Source organism: Sceloporus occidentalis, unplaced genomic scaffold, assembly GCF_023333645.1.
Source record: "Sceloporus occidentalis isolate IW3139 unplaced genomic scaffold, rSceOcc1.0.p SCAF_20, whole genome shotgun sequence".
Taxonomy (NCBI): domain Eukaryota; kingdom Metazoa; phylum Chordata; class Lepidosauria; order Squamata; family Phrynosomatidae; genus Sceloporus; species Sceloporus occidentalis.
Genome location: NW_028317000.1, coordinates 8,628,679 through 8,655,001, shown reverse-complemented (window position 1 = coordinate 8,655,001; position 26,323 = coordinate 8,628,679). Strand labels below are relative to the sequence as shown.

The 26,323-nt window shown below is 46.4% G+C and overlaps 2 protein-coding genes across 6 annotated transcripts in view; both read left to right on the top strand.

Annotated features, from left to right (window-relative positions):
* Window positions 1-13,378, top strand: part of SHC1 (SHC adaptor protein 1) — a 55,678-nt gene extending 42,300 nt beyond the window's left edge. For 3 of the 4 annotated variants that reach the window (XM_089482859.1, XM_089482858.1, XM_089482856.1), the window contains 9 exons: window positions 846-965; window positions 2,036-2,089; window positions 2,338-2,389; window positions 3,721-3,847; window positions 4,986-5,157; window positions 5,696-5,756; window positions 6,415-6,558; window positions 8,336-8,586; window positions 10,342-13,378. In XM_089482859.1, coding sequence (XP_089338985.1) covers window positions 846-965; window positions 2,036-2,089; window positions 2,338-2,389; window positions 3,721-3,847; window positions 4,986-5,157; window positions 5,696-5,756; window positions 6,415-6,558; window positions 8,336-8,586; window positions 10,342-10,470 — 1,110 coding nt within the window. In that variant the 3' untranslated portion in view covers window positions 10,471-13,378. The remainder of the gene's footprint in view (window positions 1-845; window positions 966-2,035; window positions 2,090-2,337; window positions 2,390-3,720; window positions 3,848-4,985; window positions 5,158-5,695; window positions 5,757-6,414; window positions 6,559-8,335; window positions 8,587-10,341) is intronic. The other variant, XM_089482857.1, reaches the window with a different exon arrangement.
* A 3,209-nt stretch (window positions 13,379-16,587) lies between these two features.
* On the top strand, window positions 16,588-24,650 carry PYGO2 (pygopus family PHD finger 2). 2 transcript variants are annotated; one of them, XM_089483395.1, is made up of 3 exons: window positions 16,588-16,657; window positions 19,000-19,049; window positions 21,721-24,650. In XM_089483395.1, the coding sequence occupies exons 1-3, from the start codon at window positions 16,615-16,617 to the stop codon at window positions 22,831-22,833; spliced, it is 1,206 nt and encodes a 401-aa protein (XP_089339521.1). In that variant the 5' UTR covers window positions 16,588-16,614; the 3' UTR covers window positions 22,834-24,650. The 2 variants fall into 2 exon arrangements, with proteins under 2 accessions (XP_089339521.1, XP_089339520.1); XM_089483394.1 differs by lacking the exon at window positions 16,588-16,657 and adding an exon at window positions 17,006-17,235.
* Window positions 24,651-26,323: the final 1,673 nt, after the last annotated feature.

Sequence of the window (26,323 nt, the reverse complement as noted above, 5' to 3'; positions counted from 1 at the left end):
AAACAGACCAATAGCCAATGAAGTTGTTTCAATATACTCATGATTCTGTAACCAGCTACAGTCATCATCCTGGCTACAGGATTTTAGACCTGCTGGAGTTTCCAAACAGTTTCCAAAGGCAGTCCCACATAGGACATGTTGTTGTTGTGTGCCTTCAAGCCGTTTCTGACTAAGGCAAACCTATCATGGGGATTTCTTGGCAAGATTTGTTCAGAGGGTTTGCCTTTGTCTTCCTCTGAAGCTGAAAGAGTGTGACTTGCCCAAAGTCATCCAGCAAGTGGAAATTTAAACTCTGGTCTTTAGAGTTATAGCTCAGAACACTACACCATGCTGGTTCTATAGAGATATACAGTTGCCCCTCCTTTCTTGTGGACTTGGGTTATGCGTTCTTGAGCAACCTCCGTTATCCTTAATGGGATGCGTGCCCCCTGCGCTCATAGGGGCACACCCCATTCAAGCCTATGGGGCTTGAATATGTGCAAGTCTCTGTTTTCGTGACGGGGTGCAGAACAGATCCCCCATAAAAATAGAGAGTCGACCATAACCACAGAATGTGTCATGGTGGCCAGATCTGAGATCCCAAGAAATAGGCACATTTGGTGCACTAGATTTATCTGTTCAGATGCACTCCTGGCCATAGCCACAAGCTGAGCATCCCGGCTCAGTCCAGGAGTGCTTTTGGCTCCTGGTAGCAATTCACTTGCATTTTGTTTTTCTTCAAATATCAAAGGACACCCTCTCCTTTTGTAGCACAGTTGTCCATTCAGACTAGCTGTCTTCCTGCCCTCTTCTGCTGCCAAATTTTTGGTAAGCTTAGGTCTGTGTGTCTCTCTCTCTTTTGGTAGCCCTGTGGCCGCTCACTCAACTCCATTCTTGGCAAGAGCAACCTGAAATTTGCTGGCATGCCAATCACCCTCACTATCTCTACCAGCAGCCTCAACCTCATGGCGTCTGACTGTAAACAGGTGAGAAGAACTCTCTCACCATCCTTCCATGGGGTATGATGTTTGTGGGGCCTTAGGGCACTGAAACGTGGGGAATATTCATCTGGGTAGCTGGATTTTCTGTATGAATCTGGGCTGGTTGGGGCGGGGGAAATGGCAAAATGTCCCTCCTAGTAGAAAAAGAAAAAAAGGAAAGATAAAAGGAGAAGAAAAGGAGCTTTATAGCATCTTTGGCTGCATCCACACTGCAGAAATAACCCAGTTTGCGGCACTTTAACTGCAATGGTTCAGTGTTATGGCATTCTGGGTTAGTTTTGTGACATATTTAGCCTTTTCTATGAGAGGGTTCTGGTGCCAGAACAAACTACAGTTCCCGGAATTCACAGCACTGAGCCATGGCAGTTCATTTGCTGTCAAATTGGATTATTTCTGCAGTGCGGATGCAGCCTTTTAAGACCAATTTATTTTCATATGGGCTTTTGTGGGGTTCAGTTCTACTTAAATTCCTGAGATGTTAATATTTTAAACCATTAAGGCATCTGAAGAAGTGGCTTGAAATCCGTGGAAGTCAGACAAAAACATAGTCTTAAAGGTGCCACAGTAGGTTTTTTTCCTTCTCCTTTTTGCATTGAAACAGTTTAACACAGTTCTCCATACCTCTAATAGAGGTAAACATATCTAGATTCTTTCTCTCTTTCCCCCTCTCACACACCTCTCTACCTCTAACAGAAGCAGAGAGGTGTGTGAGAGAAGGAGAGAAAGAAATAATGTAGATAAGTATTTAATTTTGCTATAGAGAAGCCTAGTTTACCTACATCTCTGATATCGGTGCTCCATCCATTGTACCACATTGTTACAGAACAGACCCCAGGAGTTCTTCTTACATGCCACTAAAGCATACATTATATTGTCAAGATGGACAAGCCTGATGCAGTCTTTCCCCTCCTGCCCATAGCATGGAGGCATATTCTCAGTTGATAATCAGTATATGCTCAACTCCTTGGCCAATTTCATTGAGGTTGTAGGTGTAGAGGTCACCTTGTATTTTTGCTCCACATTCGTATCTCACTTTTCCTCCTTTCTGCTGATAGATCATTGCCAACCATCATATGCAGTCAATTTCGTTTGCATCCGGAGGGGATCCGGTGAGTGTGATTTTTAAAAAGTGTCTTCCTGCAGTGGCCTAGGTTACAGTCCCCTCCAAGCAAGATTGAATGTATGCCATGAATTTGCAACTATAAAACATTGTGCAATCTAAAAATCATGAGTTTGTAGGGATTTGGCCCATAAAGGGTAGGATTGGGACCTCAAGAGTGCCATCAGTCTAGTTTACCTTGTAAGGTTGCTGTGAGGACAAATATCTGACATTCATCACATCTTTTAATCTTCACAGGATACAGCGGAATATGTAGCTTATGTTGCCAAAGACCCCGTCAATCACAGAGGTAAGATGCCCTACACCGGTCAGAAACCTCTCCCCACACACACACACAAACCAAGGACAAATTAGACATTATTTCAATAAAACCTGTGGATTTAATCCTACACTGGGCAAGGGGAGAACTGTCCCAAGCACCAATTTTTTAGGCACAGTACAGACATAACAGTCTTCTCTGTAGTTCTCCCCCCCCCCTCCGATTCCCAAATCTTGACTGATTTGAATTATTGGAGAATCATTTGGTATCCTTCAGTTTATTTCAGTTACTTTGGTTTATGCTTCTTACATTTTTTTTTCTGGCTGCCTGATTTGTATTTACTACCAGATATAGCACTATGGCATATATGAGTTACAAGTAGGCCCTTTCAGCAAAACGTTGCAATGTGAGAGCTTCTGTTCATGTTACCAACCAGCCCATCATGCCCTTTTCTCTGTATTACATACCATCCTCCACTCTCTTCCATGGCTTTCTAGTTGTATTTGCTTCAGTTCTGAATGTTTTTCTTTCTTTTGACAGCTGGCCACTGAGCATGCTCACTGAGCTGTTCTGGAAATTTTCTTGCCTTCATTTTGTTAAAATAAAGATTTATTTTTGTGTGTGTGCTGGATGTTATCACAAATCCCCAAGTGTCCTCTTTTTTACATGTGGGTGGTGCTGTTTGGGCGGCGGAAGTGATGGAACTCACTACCTAAATGTTGGAAACAGATGAAATAGTGCACTTATGTCCTGACAAATACTTTTGAGGCTCTTCACCTCTATCTCCTGGCATTCTGGTTCTGTTCTTCTGCACTACAGACGGGGGAACACATGCATTTGCTTTGTGCAGATGGATTTATGTGACTTGATAGCCCTTGAGGTTTCTTCCAACTCTTGATTCTGTATTTCAAATGTATAGAGTCAAGAGCTGTGTGATGCTAATCCCACTCACAAATGCCCTGGTAAAGAGTTCTCTGGCAGCTAGGCTATCGCCCTATTATGGAATCTAGCTGTAGGGAAGGGAATAAAACTTGCTGGGGCAAGGCAGTATTACATGTGGAAAGAAGTCAGAGGTCATTCAAGAGAAGTTTTAAGTTTCCTCTTCTTACCATTTCCTACCTGCAAATAGCCATCCCAGCAGCCATGACAAGGAGAGAATGAGGTTATGAACCCTTTATTTTCATCATGCCACCCTAGTTTTGCTTCTGGTCTGTTCCTTCCACTCAGAAAGTTCTGGGTAGAGAAGCCAGGAAGAGTTGTGACCCTATATAGTCTGGTTGGGTGCTTTTCCCCAGAGCCATGCAATGAGATCAGACAAGCGCTCTCTCTCTCTCTCTCTCTCTCTTGGTGTTTCCCTGCAGCCTGCCATATCCTGGAGTGTCCTGAAGGGCTAGCCCAAGATGTCATCAGTACCATTGGGCAGGCTTTTGAATTGCGCTTCAAGCAGTACCTCAAGAACCCGCCTAAGCTTGTCACCCCTCATGACAGGTAAGGGTTCCTCTAGTTTCCTTTTCCTCATGCCAGCCTACCATCTCTCTCAGGTGGTTATAAGAAATCCATACGTTTTTTATATTAAAACCTAGCACTAAAACACATTCTTCAATTACTTGCCTAGCAAATTTTCTTCCTTCCCTTGACACACACATCTCTCTTGTCCTGTTTATTCCCTGCCCTCTCTTTTCCTCCCCTTGGTCTTCTCCCTCTGTCCACCATATCTTGCCCCAACCCTCTTCTTCTTCCCCTGTCTCTTCTCCATCTCCCTCACTTATGCTCCTTGCTCCTTCTATCTGTCTAACCCCTTCTCCTTCTTCTGCATCCTCCCCTTCCTATCTCTTTCCTCCCTCTGGGTCTTTCCCCCTGCTCTCTTTTCCTTTCCCCATTGTTTCTTCCCCCTGTATCCCTCATATTTGGCCCCTGCTTCTCTTCCCATCTCCCCCCCCCTCCAATAACTTCCCCATCTATATCTGATCCCTGATTCCTCTCTCACCCGTTCGCTCCCTTTGTATTATTTCACCTTCCCCATATCTTCCTTCCCCTTCTCCCAATATCTTCCCACTACTCTGTCTTCTCCCTTCCTCTCAGTTCTTCTCCCCATGTCTTCCGCCTGTGCCCACTCTCTTTGTCCCTTTGCCCTCTCTCCTTGGAACTTATCTTCATCTCACTCCTGATTCCCCTCTTGTTTCTCCCAACTCTTTCTTGCCTTTGTAGAGGCTTCTGATTGGCCGTTGAGGAAAAATAGGATCCTAGACTTGATAGGCCTCTTTTTGGGGGAGTGAGGGTAGGCCAAAGGAGGACATTGCCCCCAAATAAGAATTCTGCCTCCCTCCCAAAAGTAAATATTCCTTCAGTCCCCAAATTTTTAGCCTGGCAAAGAGTGAAACATTGAAATTAATTCACACCTAGAACTATTCTATTTCTTCCTGCTTGCACATTTTCTTCAGATGCCCAAATTGTATTTCTGCATGCTAAGTTAAAGTGTTAAGTTTCTGTAACGCTAGAAATATAGAGGCTGGTGGAAAATTTCATGGGAAGAACAGACTTTTTGGGTGTGGGAACAGTGTCCTCGTGCTACATCTCTGTAAAAGGGACTCTGATGACACCTCCTCTCCCCTCCTTCCTGCCCAAGGATGGCTGGATTTGATGGCTCCGCTTGGGATGAAGAGGAGGACCCACCACCCGACCACCAATACTACAATGACTTCCCTGGGAAGGAGCCACCCCTAGGTGGTGTGGTCGACATGCGCTTACGGGATGGATCCGCAGCAGCCCAGGCACCCAACCACTTGGGAGCCACCCTGGTAAGCAAAAAATGGCATCCTTTGTTCTGCTCCTTCTGCATATGAACCTTCTCCCAGGATGCCCCCTGGCACCGCTCAAAAGGCTGATTGTGACTCATTAAGGGCACATCTTTTAGGATGGCCTTCCCCAAACTGGGAGCAGGAATGGATTGGAAACCTCCCAACTTGTCCAGTCATTATCTGTAATTGCAGAGGTGCCCACAGTAATATGAAGAAAGCTCTGTGTTGGGGCTGAACCTGACCCTCTGAGCTTCCCCAGATGGCTGTGACCCCTTTAGAATCATTTTGTGGTTTCCCAGCTATTTAATGGTTTCTTTTTCCAGCTCTAAAAGGTCAAATTGTCTCTCAGTTAACCACAGTAAAAGCCTGAAACTGAAATACACTAGTGCTTTTGGGTCCATCCCTTTTCTCTTTGTCCCACTCAACATTGAAATTCCACCACCACCACCCCCACACACACAGAGACATTAGTAAAATTGAATTTGGCTCTCAAGCTGCAAGAAGTTAAGGCTCAATACTATCTCTTTTTTTCTCATAGCCCGTTGGACAGATGTCCAGTGGAGACTATGAACCACGGAAACCGCATCTCACCTCACAAGGTAAGTGCTACAGCAGCTTGGGTGGGGTAGCATTTATCTGCACTTTTGGCAGCACTGAGGCTTCAACAAGGCTCTCATGCATGACCTTAGTCATTTTAAAGCTGCCTTCTCTGATCTGGCGCTCCCCAGATGTGTTGGATTATAGCTCTCATCATCATCATCATTTTATTCGTTTATATCCTGCTTTCTCCCAGTGTTTGTGTGAGTATGTGCCTTCACATCGCCTGTCAACCTATGGCAACCTCATTAATTTCATAGGGTTTTCTTAGGCAAGGAATACTCAGATGTGGTTTTGCCCTTCCATTCATCTTCCACTCATTCTAAACTTCCTTCTCCAGATTGGACAGTTTTTCTAACACCTGATCTTTGGATTTCCAAAATATCTTACTAAGCTAACTTGTTTTCTGTTCATAATCTGCTTATAATTATTCTAACTTCGTAAGTTATTCTTTGCTACTATTCATTGTATATTAGATATATGCAAAAATGTATCCATTTCATAAGTGCTGATTTCCTGGGTAATTTTTTACCTGTAGGTGTTTGTTTTCCTCGCCTTTCCTAATGTTGTCATTTGTCATCATGATCTACTTTGTAGTATTTATGAACGAGGCAACCAAGGTGATGCACAATTAAAATACCAATCTCCTTCCTCCCTTAGCAGGAAGGGATCGATGCCTATCTGGCCGCACAGATCTCTTTGATGACCCTTCCTATGTGAATGTGCAAAACCTGGAGAAGACGCGACCGGCTGGTCTGGGAGCTACTGCCAATGGCAGTGTCCAGAGAGATCTCTTTGACATGAGTGAGTGGCAAAACAGGAGGCTGAGGGCCACAGTCCCTGGGACTGGCAGACTTGCTAAATCCATGGGTGGGAAAGATACAGGCCACATTCAAATCCATAGGCTTTTCCCCCCTGAAGCCTCTCCCCCATCACCCCAAATTATTATTTTATTTTATTTTGAGTATTTATACCCTGCTCTTTGGCCACAAAGGCTCTCAGAGCAGTTTACAGACTGCTAATTTGACAGTCCCCTGCCATCATGCTTACAATCTAAAAAGACATGACACAAAAAGAGAACAGAATGGCCGTAGGGAAGGGGATCAAATCCTGCAAATACTGCTAGTTCTCTCCTTCCAAAGCCAGGGTGGTTGCAGTTAAGATGAAGGAAGGGCCTTTCACCTGCCTCTGGGGCTTGGCATGGTGAAGTCTCAACTCTTGGAGGTGTTTCTGACTGCAAAATATGCCCCCTCAACCCCTTGCCCAAGATAAAAAGACTTGGAAATTAAAACTGGACTTCATGTATGGTTTTGTTTTTAGCTGATTTTCCAGGCAAGGTGTCATATTGCAGGGTCACAAATTGGCCATGTGCCTTCCCCTCCCAACATCGCCCACCTTTTGTTTAAGCAATTGTGGGTATTCTGTGTAGGCGAGCAAGTGGGCTGGCACCAGAAGGAGAGAATGTTCTTTCTCTCCTGAGTCCCCAGCACAGAAGCCAGGCAAGCTAAATGTATCAATGCCACTCTCTACTCCTCCTCTTTCAGCCTTTTATGATTTTTTGGCAGGCTTCTAACAGTTGTCAGCGTATTTTTCAGGTTGCAGTGACAGCCACAGAGGGGTGAATGGGTGTTTGAGGCATGCATGGCATGCCCCATGATGGAGATTTACCAGAAATGATTGCCTTGAGGAAAGTTTCTGTATATTTCCCAAGTGCTCTTAATTAGGTATGGGAAATGTGTGACTCTCCAGAAGGCACTAACTGCAACTCCCATAATTTCTCACCATTGGCTGTACAAGGGCTGAAGGAGCTACAGTGAACAGCATCTGGGGAGGGGTACTGCCCAGCCCCACTGTAAAGTGTAAAGGAAATTTGTTCCTTTTAGAGTTCAAGAATTGAGCTGTTAGACAGCAATTCTTTTCTCTTTCATAACAGCATGGAATGGATCCTGGCTTGAAAGCCTAGCTTCTGCCCCAACCTGACAAACTCACCTTATATATAATTCTTGCAAAACCATAGCAGTGGCAGCAACTAAGAAATAAATGACAGTAATGCAGACTGACCAATAATCAGCAAGCACTGTTTCCAAACTATGCACATTACACTTGTTCTTTGGCTCACATCCTTGTGTTCAGTAATATATTGAGTCAACCAGAGTGGATTTTTAGCCTCCTGTACCCCATATATGACCCCTTAGTGTGTGGATGGGCAATTGTGGAGGGGTCAGTAGTCATTCTCCCCCATGTCCCACCCCACCACAGGCTACACATTCACTCCTGAAGCAACCAAAACCCACCCACCTATGTGATGTCATTGCCAACAGGGCGAATTTCATGTCGAACAGCCACATTTTTGTAGCAGTTGTGAGTGGGTTTTAAATGTTTTTCAGTTGATTTTTTATCTAAGCCTTTTTATTTATTTATTTTGAGGGGCCTGTGGCCACAAAAGGCTTATGAGCTGCACCTCCCCCACCCCCTGCCTACCCTGTCCTAAAGGTCCACAATCCCAGGTTAGCAGCTTCTAGCAAAGCAAGGTTCTAGGTTCTCATCAGGAGCCTCTGCCTTTTTCCTCACCCTTCTTTAGAGCCATTTGAAGATGCCTTGCGGGTGCCACCCCCTGCACCACCAGCCCAGCTGGTGGCCTCTATGGAGGAGCAGTTGCGGCGGGAACCCTGGTACCATGGTCAGATGAACCGCAAAGAAGCTGAGAAACTACTGCAAGCCAATGGGGATTTCCTGGTGCGTGAGAGCACCACCACACCGGGCCAGTATGTGCTGACTGGGCTACAGGGCGGACAGCCCAAGCACCTGCTTCTCGTTGACCCCGAAGGAGTGGTAAGTATGCCAAAGAGGGACAGCAACTAGACCTCACCTACAAAGTTATCAGACACACACACACCTGTCCCAGACGATGGATGGCTTTTTTGAAGCCTCTGTGTCAGGGATGGGGAGCATGTGGCTCTCCAAATGTTGTTGGACTGCAGAACCCGTCAGCCCTCACCAACTGGAACAGGTGAGATTCTGGCCTGTCTGTGTCTAGGGGGAGCTGCATGTCCCCCAACCCTTTCCAGGGGGAAGCAGGACTAATTTGTTAAATTATCATAGACAAGGTCAAGAAGACTTAATTTAAACAATTTGTTGTTAAATCAAATTTATCAAGATTGTCAATGGGAGACAGCAACCTCCAGCTTTAGTAGTAAGGAGGACAAAGAATCCCCAAATTCATCCTTCTCCCCACTCCTGGGGACTCTTGTGTTAATGGAGGGCTGACTGTATAAATTGAATCAGTGTGTCATTTATTGTGGAGTCAAGTCCTTGAAGCGACTTGAGTCAGAATAAATTCACACGCATTTACATTGCTGCTATAATTATATAGTGTGAAGAGCTGTGGAGGCCTGGGTGTGGATTCAATATTAGGAATAAAAAACATAAGGAGAGCCATATTGGATCAGACCCTAATCCAATATTCTGTTCTCACTGTGGCCCAACAGTGGAAAGCTCACAAAGAGGACATAAGTGCAGTTGAACCTCCTCTACTTTCCCAGCAGCTGATACACAGAGCCATCCTCCCTCCAGTATTAAGACAGCTTTATACTGTATGAATATCTCTTTAAACCCTTTTAAAGCCATCCAGGTTGGGGCCATTGTGCTTCCTTGGCAGCAAATTCTATTGTTTTGTTTTCTTTAAGACTTTAGTCCAGGGTGAGCATAGTGTGGTCCATGGGCCACATGTGAACTGTAAACCCCCCTTTCGTGGCCCTTGAAGCATCTAGTAGTCCTCCAAAGCCCTCAGCCCCCTAAAATATTTTTTGGAAAATATTGTGCAGTTTCTAGCTATTTTTGCCCCAAGATCAAACAAAAAGCCCCCAAACCATGAAAATTATGAAAATACCTTCAACACTCACAACAAGCATCTCAGAACCCCCTATTAGTCTGAAATAGCTTCCATTTTTCATAGCAGTTCCTGGCAGAATGGCAACAGAAAATGACACAACATTGACACAACAGCCTGTTACCATTTTGAAAGGGACTGCAGAAATTTGGGCTAGCTGTGGGCTGCATGCAGCCTTCACTGAGGGGTTTGTGGGGGGGATGACCCCCTCTTGTTCCCCATGCAGTCGCCTCCCTTGTTCTAGGCAGCTACAAATATTGGGCAACCCCTAGAAAAATGTCACTTGATGGGTAAAATCCTGTTAACACTATTTGAGAACAAACCTATTAAGTGTCTTAGAAATAGTCAAACAATTAGTCTGTCTGATCAGGACTGCTTCTGCATCTTCAGCCTGGGGCTGTCAGTCTACAGCTCCCATCTCCAAGACAGTAGGGCCAGTAGGAACCATTCCCCTACCCCAGGTTTAGGGTATCAGATTAGGAGACCGGGGTTGAAATCCTCCAACTCAGCCATGAAGTTCCCTGGAGCCAGTCCCTATCAGCCCAGTCTGTTTTTCAGGGTTATTGTGAGGGTAAATGTTGAGTTGGCAGGGAAGGAAGGCTCCTTGAGCTCTCTGGAGGAAGGGCGCGGCTCTAAATCAACAGACTTTCGGGTCTCACACAAAGCCCCTAATGTGGCTGCGTCTTTTCCCCTTTTAGGTCCGGACTAAGGATCACCGCTTTGAGAGCGTCAGCCATCTCATCAGCTACCACATGGACAATCGGTTGCCAATTATCTCAGCAGGCAGCGAGCTTTGCTTACAGCAACCTGTGGAGCGGAGATTGTGAGAAGCCAGGGGGCTGGGTCCACTGTCCTGATCTCTTGTGCCCCTTCCTCTTTTATCGCCTTGCCACTTTTTACTGCTGCTCCTCAACTTACCCTGTTTTTACAGCAGGGGTGGGCAAAGTGCAGCCCCAGGGTTGTTTTTGACACCAAAAAAAAAAAAAAAAAATCCTTAGCCAAAAACTTGTTTGCCCTCAAATGCCCTCTAGGAACTATGCAGGGTATTTTTGCCACATTTTTGGTTTCCATTTTAAGCCCAACAGAAGCCTTTTTAAAACAGGAAGTGATAAGACAGTCACTTTCTGTTATTAAAAAAGGTGTTTCCTAGGCCTTAAATGGGGTGGGGTCCAGTAAAATGGTAAAATGTCCTCCCAGATGGTACTCTGAGACAGTTTTATTGAAGTGCAAGATAGGTTTGAGGCTCTTCAAGGTCTCCAGGAGGGCTAAAACCCTAACCTTCCACAGTTGCCCACCCTGATTCTGTGCTGGCTGTTAACTGCCATCCCCTTGTGCATGTTATACTTGCACTTACAAACACACACAATTGCCTGTACAAAGCTTGGAAGAATAATCCTTTCTTGCCCCACAATTTCCATAACCCATCTGCCTGCAGTGGACATGCTGGCCAGAGGATTCTGGGAGTTGTAATCCAAAAAAGGAAGTCTTCCATATTCTGTCTTTGTGCCACTACTTGATAGGAATTACTGGGTAATGGGTGCGACTTTCAGCATATACTTGGACTGTAGCTCCCATCAGCTCTGTCCTGCAAAGCCACTGGTGCAAGGTGGTGGGAGTTGGAGTTGGACTACGTCTAGAAGGACCTCATTGTGTCCAAACCTCCGCAACAGCTTCTTCCACACGAATACAACCTCAGAGGGGATAAAATGAGGGTAGTGGTCTCACAAAAAAAGTTTCCCCTACCAATGAAATTTGTACAGTGGAGCCTTGTTATACGCTGGGGTTTGGTTCCAAGATCTCCTGTGTATAACAAAATCCGTGTACTGTATGCTCAAGTCCCATTGAATATAATGACATAGCAAAATGGTGGCCCTTATAAAAAATGGAAAATCAAGTTTTGACAATTGAAATTTATACTTTTTTGAACATTTTCAAACCGTGTATGCTTGAATCCGTGTATAAAAAATCCGTGAATAAGAAGGGCCGACTGTACTTCTGCCATTATAGTAACTTAAAACTTCAGCATTTAGAAGTACAGTTGCTCCTTCCAAAGACAAAGGGCAGGCAAAATTCCTAAGGGAATGTGACCACAGCAGGGTTCTAGGTGTGAACTGTTTTCAGTGTCTCACTTTCTGCATTTAGGGACTGAAGGAACATTTCATTGTGGGGGAGAGAAGAATTCTCATTTGGAGGACCTTTGTTTTGCCACCTGCCCACTCCTCCCTTCCCATACTTACACTCCTGCTCCACAGTTGCACCAAGAGCAGCACCAATCTTTGCATCTCCCTTTATCCTGAGCTTGGATCCTCAAGGCTTTCTGGTGAAGGGGTGGAGGAATGGCTTCCCCTTCTCTTACCGTTAGACACACACATACACACTTTTCACATTTGTCACTCCCCACCCCACCCCCGGAAGCAGCCTTGCCTCTTCTTTACAAAGCACTTATCAGGATACTATTCCTCAGTGAGCGTGCTCAGGATTTGATTTTGTAGCATCCCTGTGGATCCTGTGCCTAAAGCTTCCTCAGCTAAGAACAAAGAACCCTCAGATTCTACTGGCCTGTGCCAAGGTATTATTTGTCTGTCTGCTCTTGGTAACATAGCAAAAGCCCTGTTGAATCTTCAGACAACAGATTCAACTAATGCCAAAGCCCCTATAATCATGTTTCTTTCCTGGGAGGTGGAGTGGGAGACATCAGCTTTCCTTCCCCCCGCCCCTCTTTTCTAAAGCACAAAAAAGGAGGGCAAGTCCTTCCCCACCTCCTTCCAAATGTATAACCTGCTCATACCCCCCTTCCCTTCTTCACTTTACATATTAACTCTGTGTGCCTTGACCCTTTTCTAGGTCTGAGATTTTATGCAAAAAAGAAAAAAAGGAAAAAAAATCTCCTTGCTCCTGCAGCAAATTTAGCCAATTCCAGAGGAGGACAGATTGGTCAAAGAAGTGAGAGAAAGAGGGAGCGTTTCCTCTTTCTCCACTCCGTTTCTAACCCCGGCAGCCTTTTGGACTTGGATAAATGCTGTTGGTCTAGCAGACAGCCCCCTTACCTTGGGTAGGCTTCCCGTGGGCAAAACAGAGCTTGGAAGAATGCCACTTTGTTGGACTTCAGCCTCCCAGGATCATTGCCCAACTAGCATGGCCTCCAAGCTCTGAGGCACAGCTACCGTGAATGACGTGGGGAAGGAAGGCTGGAGGAGAAACGTATCCTAGATTTATACCCTACACTACAGTTTCTTCTCCTTGTACTCCCCCAGCCTCTCCCTGCACCCCTGAAAAGCACAGTCTCAGCAGCACAGAGGCCCCTCAGGATTATGGGATGCTCACCCCTGAGTGTCAGTGCAAGGATAAATGCTCAGAGGGAAGCTTCCCGTGCAAAGAACAGGGCCTAAGGAAGGGATTGTTTTAATGGGGTGAAAGGGAGAAAAAAGAAGAAATGTCTATCCTTCTGGTGTTCAGGCTCTCCTCCCCTACCTTCCTTCCCCAGGTCTGTACATACGTTTGATAAGTTTGTGTTGCATGTACATTGTTATATTCCAGAAGCCAAAGTGTAGCCCCCGTCCCTTCCAGCTGACATCTCTTGATCACTGTGCCTGCCCCACCTTTCTGTGGGGCTTCGTTTCCACCTCACCCCATTCACGTTCCCCTTCATCCTATCTGCACACTTTGTATCAGTTTGATTTTATCTTGATTATACCAAAGGAGCCCAATGGTTATTATTAAAGTTGGTATTTCTTTAGACTGTGGCTGCGAGAAGCTATTTCAGGTGAGGTTTGGGTCTGTTTTACTTTCTACAGAATTGCAGTAAGCCATGGTTTGTTGCTCCAGCCCCAAATTGCATGGCGGATGACCCAACAAACCATAGCTGCTCTTTCTCACTTCTGGTTTCTCTCTTGGCCCCTTTTGTTGACTCCTGTTTCGGGGCAAGCAAGAGAAAACAAGCCACCATTGTAAATTGGGGCCTCATTCCCACTACCTTTTAAACCAGATCACAAATCGGTTTGAACCGGTGTAAATGACCCGGGTTCGCACTTGAACCAAAACGCTGAAGCAATTCAAAGAGGGGGGGCCAGGTGCTAGACCCATTTAACCCGTGTCTTTTTGACACTGATTTTTTCTGCGTCTTTTGGGATAAATCAATTCCATGCAAGTGTGAACCAGATGCAGATTGGAATCGATTTAAATTTGCCCTTTTGCCGGCTGGAGTGGGTTCATTCTGAATCGATTCATTCGTGAATGTGAACCACAAGTGGGTCATTTTATTTTATTGTGCAGCAAGAAAATGCAATTGGGGCAACGCTCCGCTGCCAAACCATTCTGTCGATTTGGTTCGCAAAGCGATTTATTTGTAAGTGGGAATGTGGCCTTGAATATCCTGGCAAGACATGGCTTAAACAACTGAGAATTCATAAACCAGCAACAGACTGTGAATTCAGATTGTTTACGGTTGGTTAACCATGGCTTGTTAGCAAAGGCTATCAATTTATTGGCCCATGTGCCTCAGTTGTGTCTTTGTTGGAGTGGGAACCAAGCAGCCCTCAACATACTCATGGATGGCAACTCCCATCAGCCCTATACAACGTAGCCATTGGTGAGGAATGCTCCAGTCCAACAGCTGGAGGGCTGCATGGTTGCCATACTTGCTGTGCACTGATAGGCAGAAGCTTTTCTGCATTTCACTTTCTGAGTCCTACCCAAAGATGGCAGAGGTGAATTTGGGATCTTCTGAGATTTTGTTGCAGGGATTAGCAGAAAGGGAGGGCTCTTCTTCTTCAGGCAAGAATTTTATTTTAGTTAATTTTAATTTAATTCTTCTCATTAAATTTAAGAGAAGAATTGGTGGACAGAGCGACATAAGTCACAGTAAACAGGGAGAGGAACTAGGTAGGGAAGGCCTGCTGGAAGAGATCCGTCTTAAGAGCCTTCTTAAAGGCTGTAAGAGTAGAAATGTCGCAGATCTCCTTCGGCAGGTCATTCCATAGTTTCGGAGCTGCGATGGAAAAGGCCCTCTGGATGACTGAAGTTAGCCTAGATTTCTTTGGCTGTAGTAGATTTCTTCCAGAGGACCTTAGAGTGCAGGACAGACAGTATGGAAGTAAGCAATCCCTTAAGTATTCTGGACCCAAGCCATGTAGGGCTTTGAAGGTAATCGCCAACACCTTGTACTTTGCCCGGAAACTGATAGGCAGCCAGTGCAGGGACTTCAAGACCGATGTTATATGGTCATTCCTAGAAGTTCCCGTGATCAATCTGGCTGCCATATTTTGTACCAACTGAAGTTTCCGAACTTGGCACAAGGGTAGCCCCATGTAGAGCGCATTACAGAAGTCCAATCAAGAGGTGACCAGCGCATGTACAACTGTTTCAAGGTCTCCCTGCTCCAGGAAGGGGTGCAGCTGGCGTATCAGCTGAAGCTGATAACAAGTGCTCCTGTCGCATCCACCTGAGCTGTCAGGTGAAGCGATGAGTCAAGGAGCACCTCCAAGCTGTGGACAGTCTTTCAGGGGAAGTGTGACCCCATCCAGAACTGGCTGGCATAACTCCATTCCCAGATTGGGAGTCCCTATTACTAGTACCTCTGCCTTACCTGGATTCAGCTTGAGTCGGTTTTCCCTCATCCAGTCCATTACCGCCCCAAGACAGGCATTCAGAGGAGAGACGCCATCCTTAGTCACTGCAGCAGTCTGAGACATAGAGAAATATATTTGGGTGTCATCAGTGTACTGATAACATCCTGCCCCATGTCTCTGGATGATTTCTCCCAGCGGCTTCATGTAAACGTTGAACAGCATGGGAGACAATATTGCGCCCTGGGGGAAGCCAAATTTAAGCTCTCTTTTAGAAGAGCAACTGTCTCCCAGTGCCACCATCTGGAATCTGCCTGAGAGGTAGGACTGGAACCACTGTAGAACAGTGCCTCCAATACCTAACTCTCTCAGGCGTTCCAGAAGGATACCATGGTTGATGGTATCGAAGGCCGCTGAGATGTCCAAGAGCACCAGCAGGGTCACACTTCCCCTGTTGATGCCCAGACGGAGATCATCGGCTAAGGCAACCATGGCAGTCTCGATTCTGTATCCCGCCCTGAATTCAGTTTGAAATGGTTCCAGATAATCGGCTTCATCCAAGACTGCCTGGAGTTGATTGGCAGCCGCCCTCTCAATCACCTTGCCCAAGAATGCCAACAACGAGACCGGGCTATAGTTATTTCTATCCAGGGAGAGATGCCCACAATGGCCTGGTTTACTGTTATTGTTGTTATTGGGGGAGTGGGTAGGAATGCTGGCCTCCTGGGGCAAAAATAAGAAACATCAGTGTGGGAGCTTAAAAGCAGCCTTTTATTTGGCCTCAGGTTTCACAGACTGGAGCTCCCCTCTGGAAATGGCTGGGCAGGGCGACCAGATGTCCTCCTTTTCCAGAGAGAAAAACAAACCCCAGCTCCCAGAATTCCATAGCCTGGAGCCAGAAAAAGTTAAAGCGGTGCCAAACCGGGTTATTTCTCCAGTGTGGATGCAGCCCTGATCTCCACAGTCACGCCCTTTTTAATACTCAGGCCACTATACAGTACTACAGTTTCCTCTCGCCCATCAATGTAAACTATAAGCCCTAAAGAGCCTAAAGCTAAGCAGGGCCAGCCCTGGTTGGTTCTTGGATGGGAGATCACCAAGGAATAAGCTATGTATTTCCAAGGAAAGGAGCAGCAACGCCATCTTTGATTGAGAAAACCGTAAGAGATTCATAAAGCTGCCATGTCTGGACAGGAGACTTGAAAGCTGCATACAAACACACGGCTGTAATCCTTATTCAGCAGCGTAGAAACAAACTGCCTCATTCCTACAATTCCCGTCATGCTTTGCGCAGCCTGGCTCCCATTGGTCCGCCCGCTCCCTTCTCTCTATACTGATTGGCTAGCTGGCCCGTCGATCGAAAACGAGTTCCTGCCCTCGCAGGGTTCTCCCACTTTGGAGGGAGGGATGCATTTGTTGTTGTTCTTAATGCTAAAACCCTCAAAAGGCGGTAGGTTTATGACGTGCAGTTTCTTCCGTGACTATAAGCTAAGTGAACCGGGCGAAGAATGTTGAGGCTTCCTTTTATTTTGAGTTACAAAATGGCGTCTCCCCCGTCGCCCGAAATGGTATCTTCCCGCTTCCTTTCCCGATTGAGGCTAAATGGCTCCATAGACATAGTAAAAAGAAGAGCGACGCTACGGCGGTTCAGAGATCACTTCCGGCTTGTGTTGGGAATGGTTCCTCTTCTTTCCCCTCAATGGTCCCGTTTTACCATAGAGTGGCCGAAGCCTAGAGCGGCGACTACCACCGGAAGTAGGGTTTCCCTTGCGTCCTCTTCGTTTCTATGGGCTTCCGGTTCCGGCTCCTCTGGCGATGGCGCGGCCTGGGCCTCCGTCGTAGGCGCCGCTCCCCTCCACTGCCTTCCCCTCCGTCTTATGGCGGCCCCGCACCCCGACAAGCTGGAGGGGGGAGTCGGGCCCGCCCCTCCCGCGCCCGGTCCGCCGCCTCCTCCGCCTCCTCCGCCTCCTCCTCCTCCCGCCCCGGGCAGCCTCTCCACAGGACCAGGCCGCAAGCAGGGCAAGGCCGGTGAGCACAGGCCCCGGGGCCTCAGGGAGGGACGGTTGCCACGGAGACCGGGGGCGGGAGCGCGCGCGGTTGCCATGGAGACGGGCGCCTTGAGTGACAGGCAGGGGAGCCGTAATGGGAGCCTTTTTAATCCTTCTCCTCCTCCTCCTCCTTCGTCTTGGGGGGCTTCAAGTCGTTTCCCGCTTAGGGCTGCCTTTTCCTGGCGAGATGATCATGGAAGAGACCCCAAGGCAAGGGCCCTTCTGCCATGCAGGGACCCTCAGCCACAGCATCCCCATTGACAGATGGCCAGTGCTGAGGCTGAGAGGCGTATACAAGGTCACTGCATCCAGTGGGCTTTGATGCTCAAGCGGTGATTTGAACCCTGGTCCCCAGCCAGCATGGCGTATTGGCTTTAGCGTTGGGCTTTGACTCTGGACAACCAGGGTTCGATTCCCAGCTCAGCCATGAAACCCACTGAGTGGCCTCGGGCAAGACACACTCTCTCAGCCTCAGGGGAAGGCAGTGGCAAGCCTCCTCTGGACAAACCTTGACAAGGAAACCATAATACTGCCACTATTCTGCTTTGGTCAGGCTTCTCCTGGAAGACTGTCTCTAGTTCTGGGCTCCACAATTCAAAAAGGATGTTGAGAAGCTGGAGCGTGTCCAAAGGAGGGCCACCAAAATGGTGAAGGGTCTAGAGATCATGCCTTGTGAGGAGAGAGGGAGCTTGGTATATATAGCTTGAAGAGAAGATTGAGAGATGATAGGATAGCCCTGTTTAAATACTTGGAGGGATGTCATATTGAGGAGGGAGCAAGCTTGTGTTCTGCTGCTCCAGAGAACAGGACCCAATGGAGCAATGGATGCAAGCTCCAGGAAAAGAGGTTCCACCTCAACATTAGGAAGAACCTCATGAGAGTAAGGGCTGTTCTACATTGGAAGACACTCCTTGGAGTTTGTGGGAGAGCCTCCTTCTTTGGAGGTTTTCAAACAGACACTGGAGGATCATCTGTTGGGAGTGCTTTGATTCTGAGTTCCTGCATGGCAGAATGGGCTTGGCCTGGATGGCCCTCCTTGGGGTCTCTTCCAACTCTAGAAGTTTAGGAATTACTCTATGAATTGCCTGATTAGATAGACTGAGGGTCGCCATAAGTCAGAAATGACTTGAAGGCAAAGTACAACCAAACCCCAAAGCCACAGTCCAATGCTCAAACCATTGCACCAGACTGGCCCTCCCTCCCTGTATTTTTTGTTCCTTTGCACTTACAAGTCAGTTCTGGCCTATGGCGTCCCTATTGCTGGTTTCCCCTCATATACAGAACAATCATTTTATATAGAGCCCTGTCCTTCCCTTGCTTGTCGAATGCAGAGGGTAGGAGCCTTAGGCTGGGCTCCTGCCCCTGTCCCTAATCTCTCCTCAGGCAATGGAACTGAATCTCATGATGAATGCTGATGAAGAGCTCATCCACTCAGCTCTTATCTCTTGCAGGTTTTCAATAGGACAAAGGGTTTTGAAAGAATCCCATCCAGTGGGATCAGCTCATCAGTGGAAGGATGTCTGCTTACTAATCACTATTGCTAAACTCATGTGACCAGCTATTATGGAAATTGCCCTCTTTACGGAGCCACAGATGATTACTATAGTTATCTGTCCGAAGACAAATTTGTTTTTAAAGTGGGCTAGAAACTTGGACATCGTTAATTGTAAGCGGGAGGGATGTTCACTTGGTGAGTGAACACTGATTTTTTCTTACCTTTTCCTTATTACTGTTACCTTATTAGGCCTTCAAATGAAGAGCCCGGAGAAGAAACGCCGCAAGTCCAATACACAGGTAACTTTGTATGTTGTGCAGCTGTGCTTCATGTCTGAATAAGTGTTGAGGTCATGTTTTAAAAAATCTGTTTATTAAATGAATATACATAATGCTAGAGTAATTACAGTAAGGGAGAAACCATAAACTAGAGAGGGCACAAAATAAAGAATGAAGGAATGGTGGAGGGGGGAGGCAAGAAACTAAAATGTGGTGAGTGTTGGTGGAAATAAAGCAATACACATTGAGTCTCCTTTATCTGGAACTTTATAATTGTCCATGTGGGTGGCTGAGATAGTGACACCTTAATTTTCTGATGTTTCATAGAATCATAGAGTTGGAAGAGACCACTAGGGCCCTCCAGTCCAACCCCCTGCCATGCAGGAAATCCAAATCAAAGCATCCCCGACAGATGGCTATCCAGCCTCTGTTTAAAGACCTCCAAGGAAGGAGACTCCACTACACTCCGAGGGAGTGTCTTCCACTGTTGGACAGCCTTTACTGTCAGGAAGTTCCTCCTAATGTTGATGTGGAATCTCTTTTCTTGTAGCTTGCATCCGTTGTTCCGGGTCCTAGTCTCTGGAGCAAGTGAAAACAAGTCGGCTCCCTCCTCAGTATGGCATCCCTTCAAGTATTTAAACAGGGCTATCACATTTCCTCTTAACCTTCTCTTCTCCAGGCTTTATTTCATGCGCAAGATTATTAAAAATATTACATATAAAAAGTTTAAGGCTAAGAAAACATCAGTGAATTTTACATGTAGACTTGGGTCCTATCTCCAATATATGCGCAGATATTCCAAAATCGAAAAAAAAAATCTCAAATCCAAACCACTTCTGGTTCCAAGCATTTTAATAATAATAATAATACATTTTATTTATAGACCGCTATTCCGCAATGATCATAGCGGTGTACAGTAAAAAATTGCAATACAATTTTGGATAAGGGAGACCCAACCATTATATATGAGAAAGTCTCTCAGTCTTGGGTCCTGCCAGTTGTTTTCATACAAAAATCAGATATCATTCAACGGTGGAGCAGGATCGATAACACCAAAAGTCATCTCTACAGAATCTGACTGAGAGGCTGTGGGTCACAGTAACAGTTGATATTCAGTAGCATATTTGATGGATGTCAAATATTAAAAAAGCACCTATGCATTCCCGTGTTCTAGCTTGACTTTTTTAAAGTAATGCATCCAAACAAGTTTGATTCACCCAATTATTATTAGATAGGCTGTTGAGATTCCCAGCATCGGGTTGTTTGTTGTCTGCCCCTAGTCAACAAAAAAGAGGTCAGTATAGAGTAAATGTGTATTTTAATTAATGAATAGGTAACAGTAGCAATGCTTTGTTGAGCTCTATTGCTTATGAATGAACATTAATGTACCCGAGTAGCTATTTGCTTTTCAGTCCGTTTCCACAGCCCTGCAGTTTGCATTCTAAAACTGAGTCCATTTTCACCCTGTTTCTTCCAGCCAAGTCTCATCTGCTCACTGCTGTGCTTTCTGCAGTTTCTAATGCAGAAGTAGGAGCCCTGTGGCCCTCTAGATATTTGGCCTCCAGCTCCCATCCCTCGCACCCACCATGGCCAGTGGTGGGGGGTTTGGGAAATTACATTCAAAACTTCTAGAAGACCGAGTATAGCTCACACCCATTATGCCTCCGCTGATTAGAATATGTAAAGACTTTTGTGTGTGTGATAAAATGTTAATTGATAGTATCATGGTTTTTACACTGGTAGTAACAACCAGATTTCGATGTTACATATTTGTTGTTTGCATCATTTTTATTTCTAAGAGGGTAAATGGTGCAAGAGAATTCATACAATCTCTAGTACAGGAAGCAAGTAGTTGGGATCAAAATGTTATGTGGAATTAGGTGGTAGTTATTTTGGATTGTATAGTTTCAGGCATTCCCCCTCCCATCAAGTTTCCCCCACTTTTCAGTTTTAAAAAATAATAATAGAAGGATTGTGCTAAAATAGGGCATCTCCACTTGTAACCTGATCTGATACAACTGGGAATCCTGCAAAGCATCACACAAAGACTGAAAAAAAAGGGGGAGGAAAAAGAGAATGTGGCAATACTTTTAAGAGTAACTGGATTTTATTTCAACATGAGCTTTTGTGGATATAAGCCCACTTCTTCAGATGCATTACAGAGTGATATTAAAACATCAGGTATAAAGCATTTTCATGCAGTCATGAGAGCGTGAATCCCTTGCTCTAGATTTTCAAAGGGCTGAGCAAGGTGATATAGGTCTTTCAGATTTTTAGTGTGGTCAGTTAGTGTTGAGGTGTGAAAACAATAAACCTGCTTACCACAAGTCAGTTTCCCATCATTATAAGGATTGTTCATTGTGAGGATGAAAAAACTTTGACACTTTCACTAGGATAACCAAACTCAGAAAGTTTTGATATTAGCCCTGCTGGCTGGGACTTCTGGGAACTGAAATCTGAAACATATGGAAGGTCAAAAGTTTTCTCACCCTGATGTAATGCATACTCTGTTTTGGTTATTTCTCCAGATATTGTTGGATTGCAGTGCCCATCAACCCTAGTTAATTGAGTTAGGGATAATGGGAGGTATAATCCCAAACATCTGGAGGGTTTCATGTTCTCCATTTTTGCTCTGAGTGCACAACGAGGGTCCTCAACTTTCCTCCATGCTTATTCTGCTTTACTCTTGCAGGGCCCTGCCTATTCCCACCTCTCGGAATTTGCACCTCCACCGACCCCCATGGTGGACCACCTGGTGGCATCAAACCCATTTGAGGATGATTTTGGGGCACCCAAAGTTGGCTCGGCCTCTGCACCTTTCCTCGGCAACCCCAGTCCATTTGGAAACTTCCGCATGCAGGGAGCGATGGGGCCCCAGGTCCCTCCTGGCTACGGCGGAGGGCCCCAGCCCATGCGGAGGCAGCCTCCCCCGTTTGGGCCAAGCCAGATGGGCCCGGCCTTCAACCTGCCTCCTCAGAACCCTGGTTATGTGCAGCCAGGTGGAATGGGCTTTGGTGGTCAGCCATTTGGCCAGCCCTTGGGCCAGAACTTCAGTCCCCCTGGTGGACAGCTCATGCAGGGGCCTATGGGTGGCTTTGGGCCCATGATTTCCCCAACCATGGGGCAACCCCCACGGGGAGCAGATATGGGCCCAGGGCCTGCCCTCAACGCCCCTGGAGGTCCCCCAATGGCCCAGCGGTTCAACCAGCCTGGAAACCCATTCGGACAATCACCAATGCAGCGCCCCAACCAAAATCTTCCCAATCTGCCCCCCAATCCCAGCCCCTTTCCTGGACCTGATCCTGGCTTCCCTCCCAGTGGTGAAGATGGTGGTGGCGGTGGAGCTGGAGGCGGGGGTGGCAGTAAGCCCCTCAACCCTCCTCCCAACACTTTTACCCAGGAGCCACATGCGGGATCACCAGCAGCTGTCAATGGCACCCAGGCCTCCTTCGTGCCCAACAGCGCAGGGCACAGCGGTGGCACTGGCACCCCCGAGGCCAACAGCATGCCCTCCTCTGGCAAAACCTCTGGAAACTCTGGCCACCAGCCGCCACCTGGGCTTGTGTATCCATGTGGGGCTTGCCGTAGTGAGGTCAATGACGACCAGGATGCCATCTTGTGTGAGGCTTCTTGCCAGAAATGGTTCCACCGGGAGTGCACGGGCATGACTGAGAACGCTTATGGGCTGCTGACCACAGAGGCCTCAGCAGTGTGGGCCTGTGACTTCTGCTTGAAGACCAAGGAGATCCAGTCGGTCTACATCCGTGAGGGCATGGGCCAGCTGGTAGCTGCCAATGATGGCTGAACAGACAAGCATTGGACATGCTGGGACTCTCTGCATGAGAGACTACAACGTCACTAACCCTGCATGGTTGGCCAGAAGAGATGGGATCTCAGTTTTATACCACTAGACTTTCTTTGGCTTGAACCGCAGACCCTGCCCTCACATATATGGGACTGGCCGAGGCATTTTGCTTCCTGAGGCAGAGAACAAGTTGGTGCTCTCCCTGCTTCATGTACACAAGACTGGCAGCTGAATCTTCTTTGGCATAGCGGCACACTGATATCCTCCACCAAACTTGAAGGCAGTAAAGTAGCCGAAGGGGCTTAGACAATACGGTTCCTTCCTCCAACACTTTGTTGCTGTATCCCAGCCTTTGCTGCCTGAGGTATCTGCCTTACTCTGTCTATCAGTAGGGCTGGCCCTTACACACACACACACACACACAAATGCTGGTCCATAAATGTGGGTAGCAAGCTTTTGGCATGTGTGTGGTTAACTGCTTGGCAGAAGAGAGGGCAGAGTCCTTTGTTAAACAAAAAAGTGTCTGTTTTAAGGTCTGTGACCTCCAGAATTTAGGGCAAGGGTAGGGAGACTTAGCCTCCTCCATGTTGTGGATTTCCAATTCCCAGAAGCCACAGCCAACAGATTGTGGAAATTGTATCCCCAAACACTTGCAGGGTCCAGGCTCCCCCACACCTGAGTTCAGGCTTTTCTTTCAAGAGGCACTAGATCCCAGCCCTACTTGCCTGGATAACAGTTGCCATTTTGGAGTAGGGTAGCTAGTAAAGCAGAGGCAGCTGTGGTGTCCCTTGCAGGGCCTAGCCCAGGCAGCACATGCCTTGAGTTCTTTGAGCATAGCTCTCATAACATTCCTTCTTCCTGTTCACAGACCACTACTGTGTATTTTCAAGCTATCAATTGGCCAGTATTGTTTCTGGGCAGCAGCCTCTGCCTTTGTCCTTTGCCCCAGAGCTGCCCAGCCTATTTGAAGTGAGGAACTGGAAACTATTTATTTGCAGTGTGCCAGGGACTGGCACCATATTTGTGCCCACCGGCTAGTTGTTTCTTTCTTTTCCTGAAAACTTACCAGGGGATGGCAGCCAACAGCCCAGGGACCGGCACTTTGGCTAGCACTGCTTTACATGATAAGATTTTATGGTTTTCACACAAAAAGGGAGAGACAGGGATTATTTGCTGCACTCCCTCCTTCCCTTCTACCTTTCTTGCTTCCTGGCTTGGATAGTCTTTTGGTCTCACCTAACACGGGCAGCTAGCAAAAGCTGGACAGCACCTATTCCCATGGTTTGGATCAGTTTCTTCCCTGATACCTTCAACTCCTCTCCTCTATAACTGTTTTTGTCAAGGAGGATGCGGCGCAATTCCTGTTGTAATTTGTTCTGCCTCCAAATTTCACATGGATTGGTTGCGGGATGCTGAAGCCAGACTGAGCTGAGAGCTGAGAGCTGAGGCTGCGGTTCCCTCAAGAAAAAAGGATGCCTGCCTGGGAATGGATGAAATACCTCCTTGGAACCCCTCTGTGGCGAGGGGCTGTCAAAAAGAGCCATGCAAAAAAACACTCTTGAACATTGTTTTTTATAAAGTTTTTTAAAAGCCTTTTGGTGACTCCCATGTCCCCGATTTGCGTGTGTGCGCGTGTGTTTTGGGGTTTTCTTTGGTCAGTTAACAATGTGATTTTTGATCATTGTTTTTATCCCACTGTCCTTGGATGGGAAGGGAATGGGGGCTGGGAGTGGGGTGCCATAGCTGGATTAATACACAGAAATCTTCCCCCCACCTGTCTTGTTTTTATGTGAGAACATTAAAAGTGACATTTTGTACCAGCCTGTTATAAAGTAATTTGAAAGGATTATAACAAATTGAAGAAAGGGGTGAGTGGTTATGAAAGAAGTAGAAAAGATCCTAATATGCAAAGATACACAACTAAACTTAGAATCATACAAGCCGTTGTATTCCCTATTCCCATTGTATGGATGTGAGAGCTGGACAGCTAAGACAGAGCCCTTGGATCTGCAGCCACAGGGCTGTTTTCCTGCTTGTGTATTTAACAAACCTTCATACACACACCCTTCCTGCTTCCATTTTTCTGACCTCAAACCTGTTGGCGAAGGCCCAGTACCCAAGCTACCAGTGTGGTTGTGTTCCAGCCAGACAAACCAAGGCTCCAAAGGCGAAGTCAGTGTGTGGGATACTGCCCCTCCACTGCGTCTCTTCCCCAAGAGTGTTTGTGTTCCTGTTTCTCATTGTTGCTGTCTTCTTCCTTGGAGCCGGGTAACAGAGTGTTGCCTTTCACCCTCCCTTTTCTTTTTTTGAAAACGTAACACTCCCATCCTGGGCTCAAAGACAAGACTTCTGATCCTCAATGCCAGTTCTGTTTTGCTGCCAAAGACAGGTCCAGGCTACTCAAACAGCCAGAGAAACAGCTCCCAACAGACTTTTAAAATCATATGTACGTGTGGTTTTGCTGGCTGGATGTTTGGCTGGGAAAATTCCAAGCAGAATGGCACAATGAGAATTACTGGTGGTAGATGACAGTCTACATTTTATAACCTTACATATCTGTGACTATATTGCAGTAAGGCAACAAAACCATACTAGTGAATTGTGAAATGTGCACTTGTCAGGCACTGAGAAGGTGTTCTGATGCACATTGGGCACTCCTGATATGCCTCGGGCATGTCTCATGTTTGGGCGCTTGAGATGTGCCTTGGGCACTCCTGTTGTGCTCCAGCACTTTTAGCCAGTGTCCAGATGTGTGTCAGTAGTATACCACAGTACACTGGCACCCATTACACATCAGGGCCATGGTGCATGTGTCACTTCACTGGCTACCATTGCACAAAAGATACCTGTACATTGTAATGCCATGGCAGGGCCTAGGTGAAGACAGATATTGCAGAACTATTGTATATACTCATGTATAAGTCTAGAAATTTAGATCAAAAATTTACCCCAAAACCTGAGTTGACTTATCCATGGGTCAATGTAAGTATTGTATCTTAACTCTTATTTAAAAGAAGGAACCATCTCCTGATGAAAAGCAAGAGTATAATATGTGAAGCACCTACCCCCTCTACTCTCTCATTCATCCAGTCTTAAGAGCAAGCACAAAGCGTTATGACTGCTGAACTTTTGTAAGTTCTTCAACATTTGTTTTGCTTTGCTTTGTCTTTTAGATCCTTTGCTACATGCCCCTCAATTTTATCCTCGACTTACCAATGGGTCATAGCAAAAACCATAATTTCGGCCCTCAAACCTGTCATTGACATATCCATGATTTACAGTCGAGAATATATGGTACTTAATTCTAGTTCCTGCACATGTCTATTTTTGAAGATGCAAGTCCTATGCTGAATATTTACTTCCCACCTATTGTTCAATTGGGGACTCAAGACAGAATCCTAGAGTTGAAAGAGACCACAAGGGCCATCTAGTCCAACCCCTTGCCATGCAGGAACTCTCACTCAAAGCATCCCCAACAGATGGCCATCCA

Excerpts from the sequence above, each read along its gene's own strand:
- PYGO2 (XM_089483394.1), top strand. The coding sequence starts at position 17,085 with ATGGCGGCCCCGCACCCCGACAAGCTGGAGGGGGGAGTCGGGCCCGCC. Across the intron at positions 17,236-18,999 it reads CCGCAAGCAGGGCAAGGCCG|GCCTTCAAATGAAGAGCCCG; the intron begins GTGAGCACAGGC and ends TTACCTTATTAG. Across the intron at positions 19,050-21,720 it reads GCCGCAAGTCCAATACACAG|GGCCCTGCCTATTCCCACCT; the intron begins GTAACTTTGTAT and ends TTACTCTTGCAG.